This window comes from Myxine glutinosa, chromosome 10, assembly GCF_964187855.1.
Source record: "Myxine glutinosa chromosome 10, kmMyxGlut1.1, whole genome shotgun sequence".
Classification (NCBI taxonomy): domain Eukaryota; kingdom Metazoa; phylum Chordata; class Myxini; order Myxiniformes; family Myxinidae; genus Myxine; species Myxine glutinosa.
The window spans coordinates 44,322,368-44,345,395 of record NC_136270.1 but is presented as its reverse complement, the minus strand read 5'-3'; the positions used below and the strand labels follow the sequence as shown (position 1 = coordinate 44,345,395).

At 45.4% G+C, this 23,028-nt stretch overlaps 1 protein-coding gene across 4 annotated transcripts in view; it reads left to right on the top strand.

Annotated features, from left to right (window-relative positions):
• The window catches only part of SLC25A44 (solute carrier family 25 member 44), a 60,901-nt gene that overhangs the window by 30,008 nt on the left and 7,865 nt on the right, over positions 1–23,028 (top strand). For all 4 annotated transcript variants that reach the window (XM_068127585.2, XM_068127586.2, XM_078785598.1 and 1 more), the window contains 2 exons: positions 8,330–8,612; positions 8,794–9,000. In XM_068127585.2, the coding sequence (XP_067983686.2) occupies positions 8,330–8,612; positions 8,794–9,000 (490 nt within the window). The remainder of the gene's footprint in view (positions 1–8,329; positions 8,613–8,793; positions 9,001–23,028) is intronic.

Sequence of the window (23,028 nt, the reverse complement as noted above, 5' to 3'; positions counted from 1 at the left end):
AGAGAGTGAGGGAGTTTGTTCCAGAGGCGGGAGAAAAGAGGAATGAAGGAGAGAAGGTGAGCAGAAAGTGTTGATTTTGGCAGTTTAACCATAAGAGGGTTGCTGGCAGATCTTGTGTGACCTGTAGGAATATTTGGGGGACAGAGCACAGAGAGAGCTGGGGGAGCAAGGCCGGAGAGGAGTTGGTAGAAGACGGAAAGACCACCAACCTGCCTGCGGTGAGTGAGTGAAAGGCCCTCAGAGATAGCTTCATCACGGGAGATTCCAATGATTCTGAAAGCTTTGGATTCAACAGCGTGAAGCCGAGCCAGGTGTGAGGCAGGAGCACCAGCCCATAGGGGAGAACAGTATTCCATTGAGCTGCGGATGAAAGCCTTGTATGTGGTGAGGAGCTCAGGTGTGCCAAGGAAGGACTTCGCACGACGGAGGATGCCCAGTCGGCGACTGGCTTTGGAGGCCAGCTTGGAAATGTGGTTTTCCCAAGAAAGATCATGGCAGATAGTGAGACCCAAAAGCTTGAGCAACAGAACTTCTTGGAGAGGATTATTCAGAAAGTAGATGGGAGGGTTGTCCAGTCGATCTTTTCGGAGAGACATAGTAAGAGTGTGAGATTTGTCAGGATTGAAAGACATGTTCCACTTGTTTTACCAGTCTGTGATTTTGTCCAGGTCTTCAAAGAGTGAGGAGGCTGCAGACTGCCGATCTGAGGGAAGAGGAATGGAGCGGCAGAGAGTGGAGTCATCAGCAAAGAGATAGAGAGGATTTTCCAGAGAGTCGGAGAGATTTGTTACTTGTTATTCCTCATGACTTCTACTATAGTATGAAGTTTCACGTCGATCAATTAAGTGAGTCAAGAGATATAAATGTTTTTAATATTTTCTTTTAATTAACGATATCTGCCAAACCACGTGAGATATCGCAAATTCCAAAAGGATATTATAGTAGACTGATATGATGAACACATCTGTGAAGTTTCCCCTCGATTGAATAAAAAATGAGGGAGGAGCTAGGTTTTAAAGGTTTATGCTTAAAAACGTCATAACTCTGAAACCATGTGACGCATGACATCATGCCCACTGACTTTCTTGTTCGTCATGGGTATGCGATTCTGCCTGCAAAGTTTGGCCTCGATGTGTTCAGCCGTTGCAGAGAAAAAGGAGTTTTCGTGTTTTCACAAAAAACAATATGGCGGCCGAACTACGTGACATGTGACATCATAATTACCATTAAAATATTCTACAGACAGAGTCCCTCCTATGGTGAAAATTTTATCTCAATCGGTCCAATTATTGCAGAGAAAATGGTTTTTAAAGGAAATTAAAACTTAAAATGGCAATATAATAGCACTGAGTGACATGGCCTGGTAGGACAAAATGGTTCGTTTCTTCTTCTTTCAACAATAAAGACTTATAGCTTCGAGACCGTAGAACCAATCATATAGAAATTTTACACACTTGTTCCGCTTGATGAGAGCTACATTGCATTAAAAATTGAAGTCGATCAATGCAGTTGTTCAGGAGTTAGAAGCTTTTTAGGATTTTCCTTCCATTATTTATTGCGGCCAAACCATGTGACTTATCAAAACGTCTCAAGTAACATTGAAACATCCCCCCATGAGGAACATTTGTGTAAAGTTTCCACTCGATATCTTCACAAATTATGGAGGAGATGCCATTTCTAGTGTATGCTTAAAAACGTCATAACTCTGAAACCATGTGACGGATGACGTCGTGGTCGGGACTTTTTGTTCGTCATGGGTATGTGATTATGCATGCCAAGTTTAGGCTCGATCTGTTCAGGCGTTTTGGAGAAAATGGGATTTTAGTGTTTTTTTCAGACTTTTCACTCAAAACAATATGGCGGCCGAACCATGTGACGTATGACTTCGAAATTTTTTACATTCTGAGTTTTTTTTTAACTAAGCATCTGGGGAAAAAATATCATTTTCGGGGGAGAAAAAATTGTATTTGACGAATTCTAACCTCTTAACGTTAGCATTTTAAATATATTCAATAAACATGTTTTTTGTCCCCATTGCAGAGGTATTTTGAATGAGCCATTACTCATATGTTTCCATTCAGCCGTTCCGGAGATATAGATGGGCAAATTTGAAGGTGTTTTACAAGATGGCGCCCATACCACGTGACCTATGACGTCATAATTAGCATTAAAAAATTATACAAGCCCAGCCGATCATTTGATGAAAATTTCCTGTCAATCCGACCAACGGTTGCTGAGAACATTAATTTTAAAGTTTCGGAGGTGCAAAATAGGATGGAAGAATAATAATAAGAAAAACTTTGGGAATTATAATAGGTTACTCTGCATTTCATGGAGAATAAACCTAATTAAACAAATTTTAAAAAAACAAACACCTTTTTATCTTACTCACCATATCTTTTAACTATTTCATAATAATAATTTAACGGTGTTACACCTTGAAGATCTCTAATCGTCTGTCAAACTGCCTGCATCAGTCCTTCACCCTCTAAATTATCCTCAGACTAAGCCACGCGGGGTCATCCACGGACCTAGGCTCAAGCCTTTGTGCCAACACACGCACCCGTGCCGTGAAACTCTTGTGCTGCGATGCTCTGTGGTGTCCACACGGGAACTCGCGAAGAACTCCCGCGGTCGACACCCCCACTACGGCTGTTATCCCCGCTTCGGCCGGTCCTGTAGCACGGGCCGCGTTACCCGAATAGCACATCTTGTGTGCCGTGCCGTCTGCACGGCCGTCGTCGGTGACCGTGTGTATACGTATCATCTAGTCCAGGGGTGGATCCAGGATTTTTTTGAAAGGAGGTTTCCCGAAATGAAGGGAGCATGGGGCATACTCGCCTAGATGCTGCGAGCGCAAAGCCATCCTGGCATGGGATCCGGGGCCCACTCAAGGGGCCTGGAAGTTTGGGATTTTAGGTGTTCTCAGGTATACTCTGAGCGTCTGCTGACCACATTGGCAACATGTTGGGAGAGGCAGGGGAACATTTGTTTTGTTTGTAAAATAGATTTTATTCATATTTTAAATATTCATTTGGATGTGATTGAGATGGAACCTGTAGCTTTGTCAACTTAGTGACGTCACTTATTTGACAATTCTTTTTGAATTCACCCCAAGACAAAACATGTTTTTCGTAGTTTTTTTTTTTTTTTTTTTTTTTTTTTTTTGTATACAAGGTCGAGGCTCGTGAAAGAGCGAACATTAATCACACAGAAAGACAAACCGACACATAAAACATATAACATAGGGAGCGGTAGACGGTAGACAAGATGGGGAGAGAGGGGGAAGGACACAAACACAACATTTGAGAGCAGGGACCGAGAGACATGGAGACATCGAGAGATCTGAGAGAGGGCGAGGGCTTTGGGGGGGGGGGGGGCGTGGGAAGGGGGCGGTGGGAGAGGTATAAAACATATGGACACTGCCAGGACTTCCAGGAAAGAAGTTGGAATTTCAAACAAGGTGGATCTGGGGTGAATTAGCGGGGGTAGAAAAGATCAAGGTTTTGGATGGGGGAAGATAAGAGATGGTGGTGAACAGCTGTTTTAAAGACCTGGAGGGAGGAGTGGGATTGAAGGGAGTGAGGGAGTTTGTTCCAGAGGCGGGAGAAAAGAGGAATGAAAGAGTGAAGGTGAGCAGAGAGCCGAGATTTCGGCAGTTTAACCATCAGAGGGTTGCTGGCAGATCTTGTGCGACCTGTAGGAATATTTGGGGGACAGAGCACAGAGAGAGCTGGGGGTGCAAGGCCGGAGAGGAGTCGGTAGAAGACAGAAAGACCACCTACCTGCCTGCGGTGAGTGAGTGAAAGGCCCTCAGAGATAGCTTCAGCGCGGGAGATTCCAATAATTCTGAAAGCTTTGGTTTCAACAGCGTGAAGCCGAGCTAGGTGTGAGGCAGGAGCACCGGCCCATAGGGGAGAACAGTATTCCATTGAGCTGCGGATGAAAGCCTTGTATGTGGTGAGGAGCTCAGGTGTGCCGAGGAAGGACTTCGCACGACGGAGGATGCCCAGTCGGCGACTGGCTTTGGAGGCCAGCTTGGAAATGTGGTTTTCCCAAGAAAGATCATGGCAGATAGTGAGACCCAAAATCTTGAGCGACAGAACTTCTTGGAGAGGATTGTTGAGAAAGTAGATGGGAGGGTTGTCCAGTCGATCTTTTCGGAGAGACATAGTAAGAGTGTGAGATTTGTCAGGATTGAAAGACATGTTCCACTTGTTTGACCAGTCTGTGATTTTGTCCAGGTCTTCAGAGAGTGAGGAGGCAGCAGACTGCCGATCTGAGGGAAGAGGAATGGAGCGGCAGAGAGTGGAGTCATCAGCAAAGAGATAGAGAGGATTTTCGAGAGAGTCAGAGAGATCATTGATGAAGACCAGAAAAAGCACGGGGCCCAGAACACTGCCTTGGGGAACTCCAGCCTGAACAGGAAGAGGAGATGAGAGAAACCCATTCAGGGCCACACATTGACGACGACTAGAGAGGAAGTCCGCCAGCCATGCGTGGAGATTTCCATGGATACCAAAGGAGGAGAGTTTGGTGAGCAGAGCGGGGTGCCAGACCGTGTCGAAGGCACGTGATATGTCGAGGGAGACAGCTCTAATTTCCTGTTTGGCATTGAGGACCTCCATCCATTGTTGAGACAGCAGAAGCAGCATGTCCAGAGTAGAGTGACCTGGTCTGAAACCAAATTGATGATCAGAGATCAAGCCATTGGAGAAGAGGAAAGATTTCATCTCCGAAGCAATGATGGATTCCATGACTTTGCTGATAATTGGGAGAAGGCTGATTGGTCTGTAGTTGCTAGGATCTGTTTTTGCACCTTTTTTGTGCAAAGCGGTGATGTTGGCTGATTTCCAAGCAGATGGCAGTTGACCTTGAGCAAAAGAGAGGGTGAAGAGAACAGAGAGAGGGTGAGATAGAGCAGCAGAGCAGGATTTTAGGACCCGTGGGCTGATGCCGTCGGGTCCAGTTGCAGAATCAGAGTCGAGGGTTGACAGAAACTTTTCCACCTTGTCAGGAGGAAAGGACACGGAGTCCAGGAGCAGCAGGGTACGACTGGGTATGGTGGGTACAGAGAGGGATGGGTTTGGGACACAAGATTTAGAGGCAAACACAGAGTTGAGGCATTCAGCTTTTTCACGTGCGGAGTCAGCTGTGTAGCCGTTTGAGGTAAGGGAGGGGATGGAGGGGGAACAAACACCAGAAACGGATTTGACCAGACGCCACCAGGATTTGGAAGAGGGAGACAGATAAGAGAGTTCGGTCTTGAGAACGGAGAGATATTGTTTCCTGGCTCTCCTGAGGGTGGACACACACTTGTTTCGGGCTTTGTGAAAGGAAATGAGATTTCCTTCCGTTGGATTTGCTTTCCAGGAGACGAAGGCAAGTTGTTTCTGGGCAACAGCCTCACCACAAGATTCCGTGTACCATGGACGGGAGGAAGGGTAAGACAACTGAAGACGAGATGGGATAAATCTGTGCATGAGAGAGAGCAATTCACCTCGGAAGAACTCCCAGGATGAGTTGATGTCAGAGGCGGTAGAAATGGGAGACCAGTCCAGATGATTGATGGCTGCTTGAAGACCGTGCCAGTTGGCCTGAGTGAAATGCCAGACACGTCGACGCTGAGCAGGCTCCCTGAGGATGGTCAGAGAGATGTCCACTTTGACAAGGACATGATCAGATGATCCGATCGGAGCAGAAGAAGAGCAGCAGACATTTTCAGGGAAGTTAGTCATAACCAAGTCCAGAAGAGAAGATGTTCCGTTGACTGAGATCCGGGTCGGGAAATTGACAGATTGTGTCAGTCCCAGTGAGTCGCAGAAGTCCTTTGCTGAGGAGCCATGGCTGGTGAGAGAGGTACCCACACCCAGCCAACTGGCATGATGACAGTTGAAATCACCACATATGAGGAAGAGAGAGTTGGGATGAGTAGATAGAAGTTGGTCCATATCATCAGACAGCGAGATGTAGATGGAGTCATCACTGTTTGGTGGACGGTACAACACACATATGAACAAGAGGTGGGAGCGAAGGGGAAGCCGTAGCCAGAGGTATTCCTGGGGGTGAGGTGGAGAGAGTGCAGTGCAGGGCGAGTGAGGAAGAGAGTTTTTGATAAAGATAGCAACCCCGCCTCCAGGACGAGGCTCAGGTCTATCATACCGGAGGAGGGAGTAGCCCGGGAGAGATACTATGGAATCAGAGACATCATAAAGGAGGAAAGTTTCTGTTAAGCAGATCACGTCTGGTTTGACAGAAGCAACCTGTATGGAGAGATCAGTTAAGTTTGAACGAAGGCCCCGGATGTTTGAGGTCCATACCGTTAATGAAGAGGAAGGGGGAGCATCAGATACAGAACAGGGGGGAGGAGGGGTAGGGTAAGATGTGGAAGAGGTGGAAGAGGTAGGGAGAGCTGTTGAAGGTGTGTCAGAGATTTCAGAATAGCTCGGAGAAAGGGAAGGATGGGGCGGACAAAAGGTTTGATGGTGATTGGGTGAGCCACAATGAGGTGTTATTTGAGGAGGGGGAAGAGCGAGGCAGAAGGTTGGGGGAGATGGAGGTGAGAGTTTGAAGGGGGAAGAAGCGGGGAGGACGCTTTGAGGAGGGGGAGTGAGAGGGGGGAAATTGAGAAGCAATAAGGGTGGGGAGATTTGAAGGGGAGGGGTGAGGGGGAAGTTTGGGAGGGAAGGGGCAAGGGGAGGGATTTGAAAGGGATGGGATATGGGGGAGATTTGGAGGGGAGGGGTGAGGCAGGAGTCTAGGAGGGGAGGGGCGAGGGGGCCGTTTAGGAGGGAGGGGGCAAGGGGGGAGATTTGAAAGGGATGGGTGATGGGGAAGATTTGGAGGGGAGGGGTGATGGGGAAGATTTGGAGGGGAGGGGTTATGGGGAAGATTTGGAGGGGAGGGGTGAGATTGGATTTTTGAAAGTGTACGATTTATGGGAAACGAACATTTATTGCAAAATGAGTTGCTTGTGACCTTCGAGTTAAAAATACGTTTAAGGACGCTGGATGGAGGTTGGAGTGCAGGAGAGTTTAGGGAATGTAGAAAAAAGGCACTATAGGAGATGGATATTTTTTTGGGGATGAATTGATTTGGTGAGCAAGTCGAAAGCAGCCTTTTAAAGAAGAAGAAGAAAAAGGTGTTATAAAATATGACGGAATACATAACTTGAGGGGAAAGTGTAAACATTGAAGGTTAATGAGTGAAAACTATCTGGGGAAATGGGGGAGAAACACGTGGTCGAAGAACGAACGAACGAATAAGAATGAATAAACGAATGATAACAGAGAAGGAAAATTTTTTTTTTTTTTTTTTTTTTTGAGTTGAGATTTACACAAGGAAGTAGGCTATGGGTGAAAAGACTGGGAATACAGAGAACGAAAGTTATTGGATCACAAAAGACGGACCGCTGAGAGAAAAACAAAGCCTCAAGGTTGTACAGTGCACACTGTACAAGGCCTCAAGACACGACACGGCAAACAGACGATCAATTTATGAAAGATAAACACCGAGAAACAACCAAAGTTGCACACAATAACTTCACACACCGAAAGATAAATACAGTTTCGACAAAATACAATTGTGAACAGACTTAACTTCGAAAAACGTGGAGACCGTGTGGAGCTTCGAAAATCCCTGCCGCCGTCTCCAAGATCTCGTGAGATCTGATTTTAGTTATCTAAATTAATTCAAGAAATCCAAGGATTGATTGTTCATGAATATTCATGAGTACTGGAACTTGTGTAGCAATCGAACACCGTTCCCCTTCGTACTGTGTATGTTTATGAATATACGGCGAGTGGTTCTAGTTGCACTTTCCACTTAAGTATTGGAACAGTGAAGTCAAGTTTGTTATTATTGCGATATATACTGATGCAATTTGGATTTGAGATCAAAAGATGAATATGAGGCAAGAGTACGGAAGGTCAGATTTTATTTCTTGGTATTTCTATGGATATAATGTTTCACCATTGTGGAACACTAGCATTTATTATGTTCAGTTCCCCCATTTTAAGCACTGAAATCCAGGGGCCATGTTTTTTTGTTTTTTTTATCATCTAAAACCTTCCCAGGTGCATCCAGATTGCAGCCACCAGTTTTCAACTCATTTCATCCAGAGGTTTAGGAATGCAGAGCAGCTTTACAGTGTTGTCCAGCAACACCAAATATGATTATTGTATGCCCCCAAAATAATTTCCACATTTAGTGTCCCAGAGGGGGGATTGCCGATGCTCGTGATTGCAAAAAAACATTTGCATTACCCGCTTGTTTATTGTTGCAAATCGATCCCTTATATGTTTTATAGTTGATGTTCTCAACTCTTCAGGTTCAGAAGGGTAAAAGCATGTACAAGGGTACGTTTGATGCTCTACTCAAGATTGTACGTGCGGAGGGAATACCTGGCCTTTATCGGGGCTTCCTGGCAAACTCCTTCACGCTCTTTTCGGGACAATTTTACGTGACCACGTATGAGCTTGTGCGTCGACATGCGTCCACATACAGCAGTAACAACGCTGTGAAATCCCTTGTGGCAGGGGGTTCTGCGTCCCTCGTGGCACAGACCATCACCGTGCCCATCGATGTAATATCTCAACATCTTATGATACAGGGTCAGTTTTCTGCCTGCAATAAACCAAACCCATAAATCAATTCGGGTTGTATTTTCTAACCACTCGGCATCTCATTAATATCATCCATTTTGCAACATCTTTTGACATTTTTCCTTGTAATCAGTAATCTTGGACATAAAATATTTTATTAAACGAACTTTGTTTACTTATTTGCTAACAGGTAAAGGGAGTGCTGAGATGGGCCGTTTCCAGCTGCCCCAAAAAGGGCAAGAGAGAGGTTGTCTTCACCTGGGGGGCGCACGGGCCATCATCGTGCAGATAATCAAGGTGGACGGTCTGCGTGGGTTTTATCGAGGATACATCGCATCCCTACTGACATACATCCCAAACAGTGCCGTCTGGTGGCCTTTTTATCACTTCTTTGCAGGTAAGTAGTGGATTATAATGGGCGACAAAGCGCACGGCTAGTAATTTCTCTGACTGGTGATGCCCGTGCTCTTTGGGAACGTGACTCAATGAAGAAAGAAGCTGAGCTGTACAACAAAATAGTTTTTTGTGAGATTTGGGTACATTTTCTTGAAGATAATTTTTTTATGTGTATTTGATAATATGGTTCCTAACTATGAATTAAGCTGATGTTGCTATGTAGAATAACAGTTACGGTTTGAACCACTGCATTACAAATGCTTCCATTTCCGCTTCTTCTTCGATCTAGGAAAGATGGGATTTTAAAAACGCTAGTGGGCCCGTTAGTCCAATGGACCAAATTTTCATTGGTGTTCACAGCCTTATAGCTTACCTGCCTGCCTGCCTGTTGTGGTGCTTGAGCATTAGGTTGCCTTTCAACAAGGCCAGGTGTGCTTGGGCCAGGTCGGGGATTAAACAATCGTTATTATTGCCAAATGATACCAACATGACTATTGTTAATATTATTAGGATTAATTAATATATGCTTTCTTACAATGTTATTGTAAGCTTGCGTCGACAAGGAAAATCCCTCCCTCCAAGGAAAATGATCATCATGGTCTCCTGAGTTGATTAGGCCAATTAACGACAAATAATCCAGAAGAATTCCCATGTTTCTAAACATGCACCTTGTGAAGGTGTATTGAGCAGCTCAATAGGTCCTTCCACGGCATGGCATTCTAATTACAAAATATATAACAAAAACAATGATAACATTGTAAAACCATCTAAACGGAGCCCCTGTGTGTGTGCCATTGTGTGTGTGCCGCTCCCCTTGTTTTTTGTGTTTTGTGTGTCGGTTTGACTTTTTGTGTGATTAATGTTAGCTCTTTCACGAGCCTCGATCTTGTATACAAAAAAAACAAAAACCTATTATTAGCTTTCCAATGATACCATTTAAAAAAAATTATTCACTGACAGCCGAAATTGCTACATTAAAGGTTTGTGAAGAGCAAAGCGTCATCTGATGACACCAAAATCTCGTCATCCTTGATTTTAACGTCTTTTAACTTCTCCACAAACTCACCATTATTTAGCCATTTCAGTCATGCCCACCAAAATGCAGGTGATCCGTACTAGACAGTCAAACACACACTTGGTGTCGGTGGTACATTTGCTTTATGAATCTTCTTCAAACCATCTTGGTGTACGTCCTTGTTAAACCTCCGGTAACCCTAACCCAGTCTACCCACGCACCTCAACGAGATCAATTATTTTAACTTACTTTGCAGCAACACCTTCGTTACAATTCTTCGTATAAGAGTACGGTTGCTTTCCGTAATTGGGGGAAAAAGTTTACAACACTTGTAACCACGTTGAACGTAGCAAACTTGCACAAATGGAACAGCAGAGGGCGTCAGCAAAAGTGCAATTATCTGTCTCACATGCACCATTTTGCGATTAACTGTAAATAAATAAATGGCACGATTCCGGCTTCTTTGCAACGACTCAAGGCTGATGGTTGGGTAATAGTTACTGTTTTGGAGGGTCACTGACAGTTGAGCCAGCTGTTATGAGGCCTGATTGATCCCTGACTTGTGTTATAGAATGAATGAATGATCGTTTTGAGGCCATTTTTCCCCGCTAAAGTGGGGGTTAGCCTTGCGGGCCCCATGACCTCATGGTTCCCTTTTTGAGGCACTTTTTATGGCCGGATGCCCTTCCTGACGCCAACCCTTAGTCGCCTCTTACGATGAGCAGGGATACGGTGTACCTATTCTAAACCGGGGTACACACCGTGATCATTCATCCCAGCAAGCTGGTACTCAATTTGCCGACCTCGGAAGGATGACAGGCTGAGTCAACCCCCCTGGCGTTAATTCAGCGATCGACCGGGATTCGATCCCAGGATCCTAGGATCCCAAGCCGGCACCCTAACCGCTAAGCCAACACCTGGCTGCAGTTTTCGGCAGCTGCAAATTGCTTTGCTTTGATGAATAAGCAGATCATGATGTCTGTGTTTGGTCAAACAAACAAACTGTTGATGCAAGTCGTGAAATGTGTGGAATATAGTCTTAGGAATAATTACATTACGTTTGGATGTTGATGCCTGCATTTGTTGTCTTATAATTTTTCAATACTTGCAAGAGCAATCCTGTCTATGGCGTTAGATTATTGACCGAACTATAAACTGTTGGATTGGTGCCTCACATGTAATGATTGGTGCCTCACAATGTTGAATGTTGTAATGTGCCTTCCCTTTGATGGACATTAAGTTGGGTGTTCCATTTGCTAGCATTAGCTGATGGATGTAAAGAAAAGATTTGTTTGTGTGTGTGTGTGTGTGTGTGTGTGTGTGTGTGTGTGTGTGTGTGTGTGTGTGTGTGTGTGTGTGTGTGTGTGTGTGTGTGTGTGTGTGTGTGTGTGTGTGTGTGTGTGTGTGTGTGTGTGTGTGTGTGTGTGTGTGTGTGTGTGTGTGTGTGTGTGTGTGTGTGTGTGTGTGTGTGTGTGTGTGTGTGTGTGTGTGTGTGTGTGTGTAAAAAGCCTGTTAATTATGACAGGTTACAACAGTTTATTCAACGCTGCAGCCTCGTGAGCATGCCAAAGTCTTAAGCCTTGGACTAGTGTCAGGTGCGCTTATGGCTTCTTTATTTATTAGACATCATACGGATGTAAATAACCCTGGTGTTGGGCTAGCGGCTAGGGTGCCGGCTTAGGATCCTAGGATCCTGGGTTCGAATCCCGGTCAATCGCTGAAATAACGCCAGGGGGGTTGACTCAGCCTGTCATCCTTCCGAGGTCGGCAAATTTGAGTACCAGTTCACTGGTAATTCCCTGCTTGTCGTTAAAGGCGGCAAAAAGGGTTGGCGTCAGGAAGGGCATCCGGCCGTAAAACATTGCTTCAAAAAGGGGACCGAAAAACAACAACAACCACAGTTCCCGAAAAAGGCCAACCCCCGCTTGCGGGGAAAAATGGCCTCTAAAGGTGGTTTTTATACGGATGTAAATGAACACTTGTTTTACTCTACGCATGTTGCACATCACGTGCAGCGAATTTTACCTCCCTGCACCTTGTATTTATTGTTTTTAAAAAACGCTTCTGTACAAATAGAGTTACACCACCCTTGAGGCTCGGTTTGCAAGCCACCGTCCACAATTCCAATAGAAGAGACATAATTCCTCTTTTATGGAAAATGGTGAACACACATTCGTGTTAAAAGATTGGTCTTTAAAACCAGACAAGTCGTTCTTATGAACGGGACAGACATCTGTACAAACATACAAACTGACTTTGTGTTTTATATGGTAGAGACACACACGCACACACACACACACACACACACACACACACACACACACACACACACACACACACACACACACACCAGAAAGTATTCGCAACCCTTGACTATCGCATTTTGTTGTGCTACAGGTACAGCCTGAATTTTAAATGGAGTAAATTTATATTTTTTGTCACCGACCTACACAAAATACCACATAATAATGAAGTCAAGACATGTTTTTACAAATTTATTGACAATGAAATACAGAAATATCTAATGTAAATAAGTATTCAACCACCTGAGTCAATACTTTGTAGAAGCACCTTTGGCAGCGATTACAAGTTCGAGTCTTCTTGGGTATGTCTCTGGATTAGCTTTGCACATCTGGATTTGGGGAGTTTCTCCCATTCTTCCTTGCAGATTTTCTCAAACTCTGTCAAATTGGATGGGAAACGTCGGCGAACAGCAATCTTCAAGTCTTTCAACAGATTCTCAATGGAATTTAAGTCTGGGTTTTGGCTGGGCCACTCGAGGACTTTCACATTCTTGTTCTGAAGCCATTCCAGTGTTGCTTTGGCTGTATGTTTGGGGTCATTGTCCTGTTGAAGTTGAAGTGTAAATCTTTGCTGCAGTCTCGGGTCTTTTACACTCTGAAGCAGGTTCTCTTCAAGGATTTACCTGCATTTGGCTCCATTCATTGTTCCTTATAAGTCTCCCAGTCCCCTCCGCTGAAAAGCATCCCCATATCATGATGCTGCCACCACAAAGCCTCACGGTACTGATGGTGTTAGATGGGTGATGGGATGTGCTCGGTTTCTGCCTGAAGCAGCACTTTGCATTCAGGCCAAAGAGTTCAATTTTCATCTCATCAGACCACAGAATCTTTTTCCTCGTGCTCTCTGAGTCTTTCTTGTGCATTTTTGAAAACTCTAGGTGTGCTGTCATGTGCCTTTTCTCAGGAGTGACTTCCGTCTGGCCACTCTCCCATAAAGCTTAGATTTGTGAAATGTTGCAGAGATTGTTGTCGTTCTGGTAGGTTCTCCCATCTCAGCCAAGGAACTCTGTAGTTCTGTCAGAGTGGTCATTGGGTTCTTGTTAACCTCCCTGACCAAGGTATTTCTTGCCTGGTTGCTCAGTTTTGTCGGACGGCCAGTTCTGGGAAGATTCTGGGTGGTTCCATATTCTTTCCATTTCCTAATGATGGAGCTCACTGAGCTCTTGGGAACTTTCAACACTCCAGAAATTGTTTTATACCCTTCCCCAGATCTATGCTTCCTCACAATTCTATCTCGGAGTTCTACGGACAGTTCCTTGGACCTCATGGTAGAGTTTCTGCTCTGACATGCACTGTCAACTGTGGGACCTTCTATAGAAAGGTGTTTCTTTCTAAACCATGTCCAATCAATTAAATTGACCACAGATGGACCTCAATGAAGTTGTAGAGACATCTTTGATGACCATCTGATGATCAAAGGAATTGGAGCTCAATTTGGAGTGTCATAACAAAGGGGCTGAATACTTTTTGACTCGAGACATTTCAACTTTTTAATTATTTTGTAAAAACTTTTTCTAAAAAATCTTTTTAAAAAGCCACTTTGACATTGTGGTGTCGATCAGTGACAAAAATTCCTTGAACTTCATGGTAGTTTCTGCTCTGACATTAACTGTCAACTGTGGGTCCTTGGATAGAAAGGTGTGTTTCTTTCCAAATAATGTTCAATCAACTGGCCACAGGTGGACTCCAATCAAGTTGTATAGACAGCTCAAAAATGATCAAAGGAAATTGGATGCACCTGAACTTAATTTGGAGTGTCATTACAAAAGGGTTGTATACTTATTGACTCAAGACATTTCAGCTTTTCATTTTTAATTATTTTGTAAGAATTTCTAAAAAGAAATTCCACTTTGAGATGGGGTACTGTATTGTGTGTAGATCAGTGACAAAAAAATCTCAATTAAATCCATTTTGAGTTCAGGCTGTAACAACAAAATGTGAGAAAGTCAATGGGTGTGAATACTTTATGAAGGCCCAGTATCTATGTATATACATTGCGGTATAAAAATGGTTGTGAGCTTATTGAAGACAAAACTGCCATTCAAAATATATAATTGCTTGAGGAGACTCCCATTAAGTTGAAATTTGACAAGATGGTTGGAGGACAGATTTTCTCTTTTACTGAACTTACAAATGTCTCTCCGTTGCTAGGTTTGCATTTTAAAGCCAATATTTGGCTTGCTCACATTGCCATAGGAATACAAGTGCAAAGGATGGTTGGTGTTGGTGTTGTTTGAAAATTCTCGAATGAGATCTCTCTTTGAATTGCAGATCTTGGCTCATCTCCTTCTTGCATCCATATGTTGTTCGATTGTACTACTGCCAGTAGATTGCCCTCTACCCTCTGTCACAATGCTTTTCCATTGGCCTAGCATCTGCACACAAAAAGGGCTCTTCATGCAATGCGGAGTCCAAGAGTTTACAGGATTAGTTTGAAAGAAACGAATCCTTTAAAGACTGAAGTTATTAAATGCTGGCTTGAACATGATTGATCCGTCATGATTCACTTTTACATTTTTTGGTGAGAGTAAGGGGGGTGTGGGTTTGGATACATATCTCTCTAACGTTTTGGACGCGCCTCTGACACAATGAATGTTCTGGTATTGGAGGATTTAAATCTCGATGTTGGACCGTTCCCAGCTGATTATATTGTTGCGGTTGCGCCATAAAGGCAGACCCCCTATAGTCAATTGCACGACAACATGTAGCCTGCATTAGTCAGTTATGTCTTGTTGAATGTAAAGATTTGCCCTTTCCCATTGTGTCGTAATATAGACCAAATATGCGTTGAGTTAGGCAGGATGTCAAGCCTCCGTGACTGGGAGAAGCCATTACTAATGTGCAGGAAAGCGTGGCCAGAAGTACAGGCCCACGTGACCAGTGAGGTGGCGGGAACATCTCGCCATAATGCGACAAGCCTCAGCCAATGGTAGGCTCTGGAACATTTTGAAGGGCGTGGGCAGGTCTGATAATAGCCCACGCGGAGCACATTATCAGTCTCTTGGCTTTGGGTTTTCGCTGCGCACAGGACGACCTCCTGCTCTGTTCTCTTTTGCCTCGTGGACGACATGATTCTCTTTGCCTGGGATTTTGCCACGTGGACGACACCCTGCTCTGGATTCTCTTGTTTTGGCGCCACCAGACGACACGTGTTTTGGCCTTTGTTCTTCGTCGACACCCATCGCTTCTGCGTCGATCTTTTGCGTCATCCGGCTGACCTGCAAGCGTTGCCCTTTCGACATGACTCACCTGAGCTGAAGTTGTCTGCCTGCGTGGCAGCTCGTCCCACCTGTGCTGAATCTAGCTCAACCTGCGCTGGAGTTCGTCGTTCGGACCTGACCTCATCGAGCCGCGAACTGCGCACACCAGACCGCGTGGCCAATTGCGAGGAATCCCAGCACGTACATCGGTACACCCTTAACCAGTGACTTTTTCCGTGTGTGTGTGTGTGTGTGTGTGTGTGTGTGTGTGTGTGTGTGTGTGTGTGTGTGTGTCAGAGTGTGAAGGCGCCAAGTCGGGGTTATTAGTAGGTAAGAGTTTGTGAGCTGTATCTTCGTCTCTGTTTCTCTGTGCCTTCTAAATAAAAGGCTGTACATTTTGTTGTTACTTTCCAACCTTTACAGTACGTCTTTTCTCCATTGGCCTAGCATCATCCGGGACCGAATTTGGCTAGACTCAGGTCCATAAATCTCGTGGGTAACGCCGCTTTCCACACCGTGCAAATCCGCTCGGCACCCATAAGGTGTGGGAAAGTGAGGGTTCGATCACGCGGTTCTTTGGCATACGCGTGCACCTTGATCCGTGCACCTTGAAGGTATTCGTGATTCTCCGGTATTAACCGAGGGGAATCGCGCAACAAAATTGTTCTCGAGAGGGATTTTTGAACCCGGCCCCTCGTACCTCCGGCCCCGCAACAAATTGTCAGGAGTGGGGATTGGAACCACCGCAACAAATTGGTGTCCGGGAGTGGGATTGGACCTGAAGTATGCTTCACGTACTGCGAAATTTTGAGTGAGTGGAAATTTAGTTTAAAACAAATTTAAAAGAAATAAATTAAATTCGGATGATGTCGGGCCAAAACGTGCAGGTTCCGGTGGGAATAGAAAATGTAGAAAATGAGGATAAATTAATGGCCCAGGACACAGGCGAACAGATTGAACTTGGAGTTGATCACGGCACGGCAGGGAGTGGAGACAATGGCGGCGCTTCGCATGCGGAGCCAGCGGCAGAGGGTGTGCGGGACGAGGTAAAGCGGTGTGAGATGCACGTCCAGCGAGGGCTGAAGGACAGCACGGCCAAACTGACTGGGGCAATGGAAGTATTGACGCGGGAGGTAGAGGAACCAACGAAGGTAACCTTCAAGCAGGAAATAGTAGAGGTGCAGCGAGAAATAACAGAGGTAAAACAGAAGCTGGAGGAGGTAACTTTGGAAGAAGGAATAATTTAAATTAAAAAGACAGAAGGAGAGACGGAGAATGAATTGGGGAAGGAATTGAGGGAATGTATGCAAGAGTGGTGCTCGCATAGTGATGAAGAAATACCTGTTAATCAAATAGAAAGATTGCAGGTTCTTGAAGAGTGCCGGGAGAAGGTGAGTCCCGAGGTGAGTAGCGATATCGGGAATGTGTTTGGTGTGATGGGGTGTTCGGCGAGCTTGGGGGTCGGGATAGACCCGGGATTTTGTGAAGGGCCCATTGTGAGGGTTACGAATGGTACGGAGTGTGTGGAGAGTCTGCGCACCGGTGGGTGCGATTACGGAGTGTGTGAAAGAAGTGTGCGCACCGGTGTGTGCGAGTACGAAATGGAGTGCAAGAAATGATCAGGCTCAGGCATCGACGCCGACCGGGGTCGTGCTTAGTGAGACGGGTAGAGTACGCGAGCCCCCGATGAATGGTGCGCCGTGGGGACCGGAGGGAATCGGTGCTGCGTCGGTCTCACAATGACCGGCGTGCACGATTCGTACCTCCGGCACCCACACGGTATTGTTGGTGCCGTACCATGGCAAGAGCGATCGGCGGGTTTCGAGGGGTAATTCGGATTGTCGAAGGAACGCACCTTACCAGGTGAGGTGCTCTAACCGTGGCCGATTGGGTCATTGTGCGTGGGACCGCAAGGCCCCGCGCAGGGAAGGACCCCGGAACCTGGGACCACCAACTCCACGCCCCTCGGATTGTCTCTGCCGGCTGGATAAAACCCGATACAGGCGACCAGATAAAACCCGATATAGGCAAGTAGGCACCCTCATGGATCGCTCGGCCCTTAGAGGCCGAGCTGCGACCAAGTACCTCCATAGATGGGGGCTCATAGCTTAGAAGACTGGGGGGAGTATTGTGCCCCCCACGTGGGGGTATGGTAGTGTGACCATTCCCCACAATGAGACGGGGCCCATGAGCACTAGTTTAGGGGGATAGCATTTTTCGGCCCATGGAGGGGCCAGCAATGGATGCTCCAAGGGGGCACCGAAACACTAGCTGAGGGAGGGCTAGGATAATGATTAGGGATCTAGAGAGACAATAGGGACAGAGATTTAAGTAGTGACCATGAACAGTAGTGGGGGCGTAGAGAGGTCAGCTGGTTGTTAACAAAGGGTGTGCGTCGTGTAAAGGGACGATGGGGAAGCACGAGTTATAGGGGAAATCAGTTCGATAAATGATGCTGTGTGTAAGTGTAAATGGAATTGTGTTGTGGTGTGGAAATATTTGGTGTGAAAATAATTGGTGTGAAATGCATGATGTGGAATGCATGGTGCGAAGGATTGAATGGGGGGAGTTGGAACCCATTCACGGAGACCCGCCGGGGTAGTTTAAAGTGAGATAGAGGGTACAGGTAAATTACATGGATATTGACACCTGTGGTGCTGATTGTGGAGATCGTTTTTTTTTGTGAGGTGCATGAGGCAGTGGAATGGCTGGGTGTGTGGCTTAATTGGTAGAAATAGTTATTTGGGGCACTCCGTCACTGGGAGCTCGTCGGCCAGGTAAGGCCGCAGGTAGGCTCAGGGAGCCAGTTAGGTTAGAGTGAGTGGGGCCCGAGGATCCAGAGAAGGGACCCGGGTTGCCCAATGCCAAGGTGGGAATCAGGGGGTAAGCGCCAGGGAGGGCCTTCCCCAGATAGGGTAGAGTGAGGAGCAGGCAAGCTCGGGAGGTAGCTCCAGTGAACGGAGGGGTGCAGGTAGGTAGACCTGCTGGTAGAGCTACACGACCCAGCCCCGAAATTGTGCGAGGGCACAGATAGAAAAATCATGTGGTTAGACCCAAATTCGGAGGGCACCAGAGTCAGAGTCAGTGTGTCAGAGTGTGAAGGCGCCAAGTCGGGGTTATTAGTAGGTAAGAGTTGGTAAGCTGTATCTTCGTCTGTTTCTCTGTGCCTTCTAAATAAAAGGCTGTGCATTTTGTTATTACTTTCCAACCTGTTCGGTACGTCTTTTCTCTATTGGCCTAGCATCATCCAGGACCGAATTTGGCTAGACTCAGGTCCATAAATCTCGTGGGGTAACGCCGCTTTCCACACCGTGCAAATCCGCTCGGCACCCATAAGGTGGGGGAAAGTGAGGGTTCAATCGCGCGGTTCTTCGGCACGCGCATGCACCTTGACGTGTGCACCTTGAACTCGTCCCTCCCGCAACAATATGGATGGCCATTAAATCATGCACTAAATAAGTTGATTTAATCCTTCAGGTCTCCCTCTCTCTCCCTCAACACTAAAATCAGCAGTTTAGTCACATAATGAATGCAGTCGGCTTTGCGAGAGTCTCTTCTGTATTTAATACGATTAATTAATTAGCTCACCTGGAACGAAGTTCAGGGGAGCTTATGCGATGGCGCGTTATCCTTCCGTCTGTCCATCCGTAAACACTTGCAACTTCTTCTCCGAAACCACTGAAGGGATTGTGACCAAATTTGGCACTAATTATATTTGTTGTGTTATGACAAAAGTTTGTTCACGGCATTAAAAGTAATCTGGGTCTAAGGGAGTTTACCGGCGGTCAAAGTGGATCCAGGCTTGTCTCCCCCAAAATAGGAATTTGCTTTTTCCGCTGAAACTACACACACTATTTCGATGAAACTTGACCACAACCATCACCATCTGTGATGCACCGAAGTTTGTTCACGGCATTTGAAAAAAAAAAAAAAAAAATCGAAATCCAAGGAGTCTATAGGGCTCAAAGTGGGTCCAGGTTTGATGCCCAAAATAGATATTTGCTTTCTTCTCAGAAACTACATACATGATTTCAATGAAACTTCACCACAACCTTCATCACTCCATATAAAGGGGTGCCGATTTGATTCATACACCTGCATGAAGAAGTTAATGTATTTGATTTGCCAGATGTAGGGCGCCCCTTTGTATGAACTTTTCTAGATCATTACTTGGTTCCTCCCCAGAACACAAGGGTAGTCCAGCAGCACATGAGATTTTTTGAATGTCTCTTCTTTTCTATTGTTTGACATTTTCTATAAGCTATGAAATGCACCTTCTTTTCTATAGTTTGCCACATGGCACATCCCATATGAAGGGGCCTTTCCGATGCCCCTGGCATTTTTCACAAGATACATTTTAAATATAAACAAAATGCATTTGTTCATCGTACAAGACTTGATTCAAGACGACATAACAGACTTGAAAAAGTAAGGGGAAAAGATATTCAACCCAGACGGGATTCATTCATTCAATCCCCAATTTGGGAGTCTGATGCTTTAGCCATTAGGCCATCGAGCCAGCACGTTTGAATGTTTTAATTTTAAATATTGTAAAGGGGTATAAAGCATGTACTGTATATATATATATATATATATATATATATATATATATATATATACTAGCAGAGGTACCCGGCTTTGCACGGGAGTGGGAGGAGGAGGGGAGGGGGAAGAGGAGGGGAGGGGAACGGGCGGGAGGGGGGAGGGGGAAGCGGGGGAGGAGGAGGGGAGGGGGAAGAGGAGGGGAGGGGAATGGGGGGGGAGGGGGAAGGGGGGGGAGGGGGGGAGGGGAAGGGGGGAGGGAAGGGTGCGGGGGTGCCCAGGGGAAGAAGGGCCCCTCCCCTCCCCCTCCCCCCCCTTTCCCCTCCCCCCCTCCCCTCCCCCTTCCCCCTCCCCCTCCCCCTCTCCCCCTCCCCCTCCCCCCTCCCATCCCCTTCCCCCTCGTTCCCCTCCCCTTCTCTTCCCCCTCCCCTCCTCCTCCCCCTTCACACCAGGGGGGTTGACTCAGCCTGTCATCCCACCGAGGTCGGAAGTCGGAACTCATTGTCGTCAAATAAATGTAGCCTGTATGTTTCACTCTTTGTCACATGCCGTTGGTCCCATGTCAATCGGATGAAGTTGAAAAATTAACGTTACGAAGGTTCTCTGGGACGTACTGATTCCGAATAATGAAGTTGAAAAATTAACGTTCCGAAATACGCTAATTACGCTAACAGAAGCGCTGGAGGGAGCACTGCGCTCCCTCCCTTAGATTCCCTCCCTCTTCTGCTAGCGCTAATTACGCGTAACACACTAATTTTAAAACCCGAAGTTTTTTTAATTTTAAGGTGTGCTGTAGTCAGAAGCGCTAGAAGCGCTGCGCTCCCTCCCTTCGAATCCCTCTCTCTTCTGCTAGTGCTAATAATACGCTAATTTTAAAACCCGAAATTTTTAAAATGTTTATGTCTCCGTGACATTCCTGGGACCATCCCGAGTCGAACAGTACTTTCCGCTCGCAAATCCGTCCACGGGTTCTCGAGATCTTAGAGATCATAGATACATAGATCAGGACCAACTCTACTTTATATATATAGATAGACGGCAGACTCTTGTCTTGGTTTTTAGAAGCTAATTAGCTGCATTATGATCGGATGTCATAACGCCTAACGGCGGCATAATTTTTTTGTTTCAAGCCAAATAAACATGAAAACAATAAGAAAATGACAAAACAATAACTTTAATAAAACACTCAACGGGATCTGTCCCAAAAATTGTGCGGGAAAGGACGTGATAAAAGCGAAAAATAAATGTCAGAGGGGTGATTCGAACCCCGGACTCTGAAAAGATAAGGCGTCATGCTAACAGCTCGACCACTTCGACCCGTCATTTCCGGAAAGCTATTTGTGAGAGTGACTTGAAACGAAAGATTATTTTACGCGCTGCTGAAAGGTATTTATGCGTTATTATTTATTCGCTAGCAAGTGATTATAAATGTTTATGTCTCCGTGACTTTCCTGGGACCATCCCGAGTCGAACAGTACTTTCCGCTCGCAAATCCGTCCACGGGTTCTCGAGATCTTAGAGATTGTAGACCCGAAGTTTTTTTAATTTTAAGGTGTGCTGTAGTCAGAAGCGCTAGAAGCGCTGCGCTCCCTCCCTTCGAATCCCTCTCTCTTCTGCTAGTGCTAATAATACGCTAATTTTAAAACCCGAAATTTTTTAAATGTTTATGTCTCCGTGACATTCCTGGGACCATCCCGAGTCGAACAGTACTTTCCGCTCGCAAATCCGTCCACGGGTTCTCGAGATCTTAGAGATCGTAGATAGATCAGGATACAGACACAGAGGCCAACTCTACTTTATATATATAGATATATATTCCAGTAGAAGCTGACAAACAAATTTTCAGTCCCAATGTTAAAGTTGCATTCAGAGAAACGATCCCATATAAAGCGAGGGGTACTTTGCGCCTCCCTTTGATTATTCAAGACGATATAAAATACTTCAAAAATTAAGAAGAAAAAATTATTCAACCCAGATGGGACTCGAACCTATACGCCCCAGCTTGGGAGTCTGATGCCTTATCCATTAGGCTATTAAGCCAGCACATTAGATTTGGGTATTAACATTTTGAAGAGTTATAAAGTATGTATATATTTTTTATATATTTATTTTTGTATATACAGTCACGTGAAAAAGTAAGTACATCCCATGTAAAGTTTTGACTTTTTCAACATATTTCAACATACAGCTATTTGATCTTCATTTCAACAATATGGACAGATAAAGGTGATATAATATAACAAATATCATGAAACATTTACATTTTGTAGTCCATTGTATAATTTAAATAAACATAAATGCAAATTTCGCATGTGGAAAAAGTAAGTACACCCCGACATTTATCACTACTTCAAATACCTAAAATTTGAATCAGGTGCACCAGCTCAGGTGCAAATGATTGGAACATCGTTGGAGAGGATCTTGGAGGAACCTGTCTTATTTAAACCTCAGACATTTAGTTTGGTTTGCTCTTTGTTGTGAACTGTGCGGCGTCACTATGCCTAGATCAAAAGAGCTCTCTGAAGCCTTCAGAAAGAAGGTTATAGATGCCTACGAGTCTGGGAAGGGATTTAAAAAGATCTCCAAACAATTTGAAATCAATCATTCGACTGTCCGGAAGATCATCTACAAGTGGAGAAGATTCCAAACAACTGCCAACTTGTTCAGGCCAGGCCGCCCCAGCAAGTTCAACCCGAGAGCAGACCGCAAGATGCTGAAAGAAGTCTCTAAGAATCCCAGAATGTCATCATGGGACCTACAGGTAGCTCTTGCCACTGTTGATGTCAAAGTGCACGTGTCTACCATGAGAAAGAGGCTGCACAAATTTGATCTGCATGGGAGGTGTGCCAGGAGGAAACCTTTGCTGTCCAGAAAGAACATCAGGGCAAGACAATGAACACTCAGGCAAAGACCAGCACTTCTGGAACAATGTGCTCTGGACAGATGAGTCAAAGGTAGAGCTATTTGGC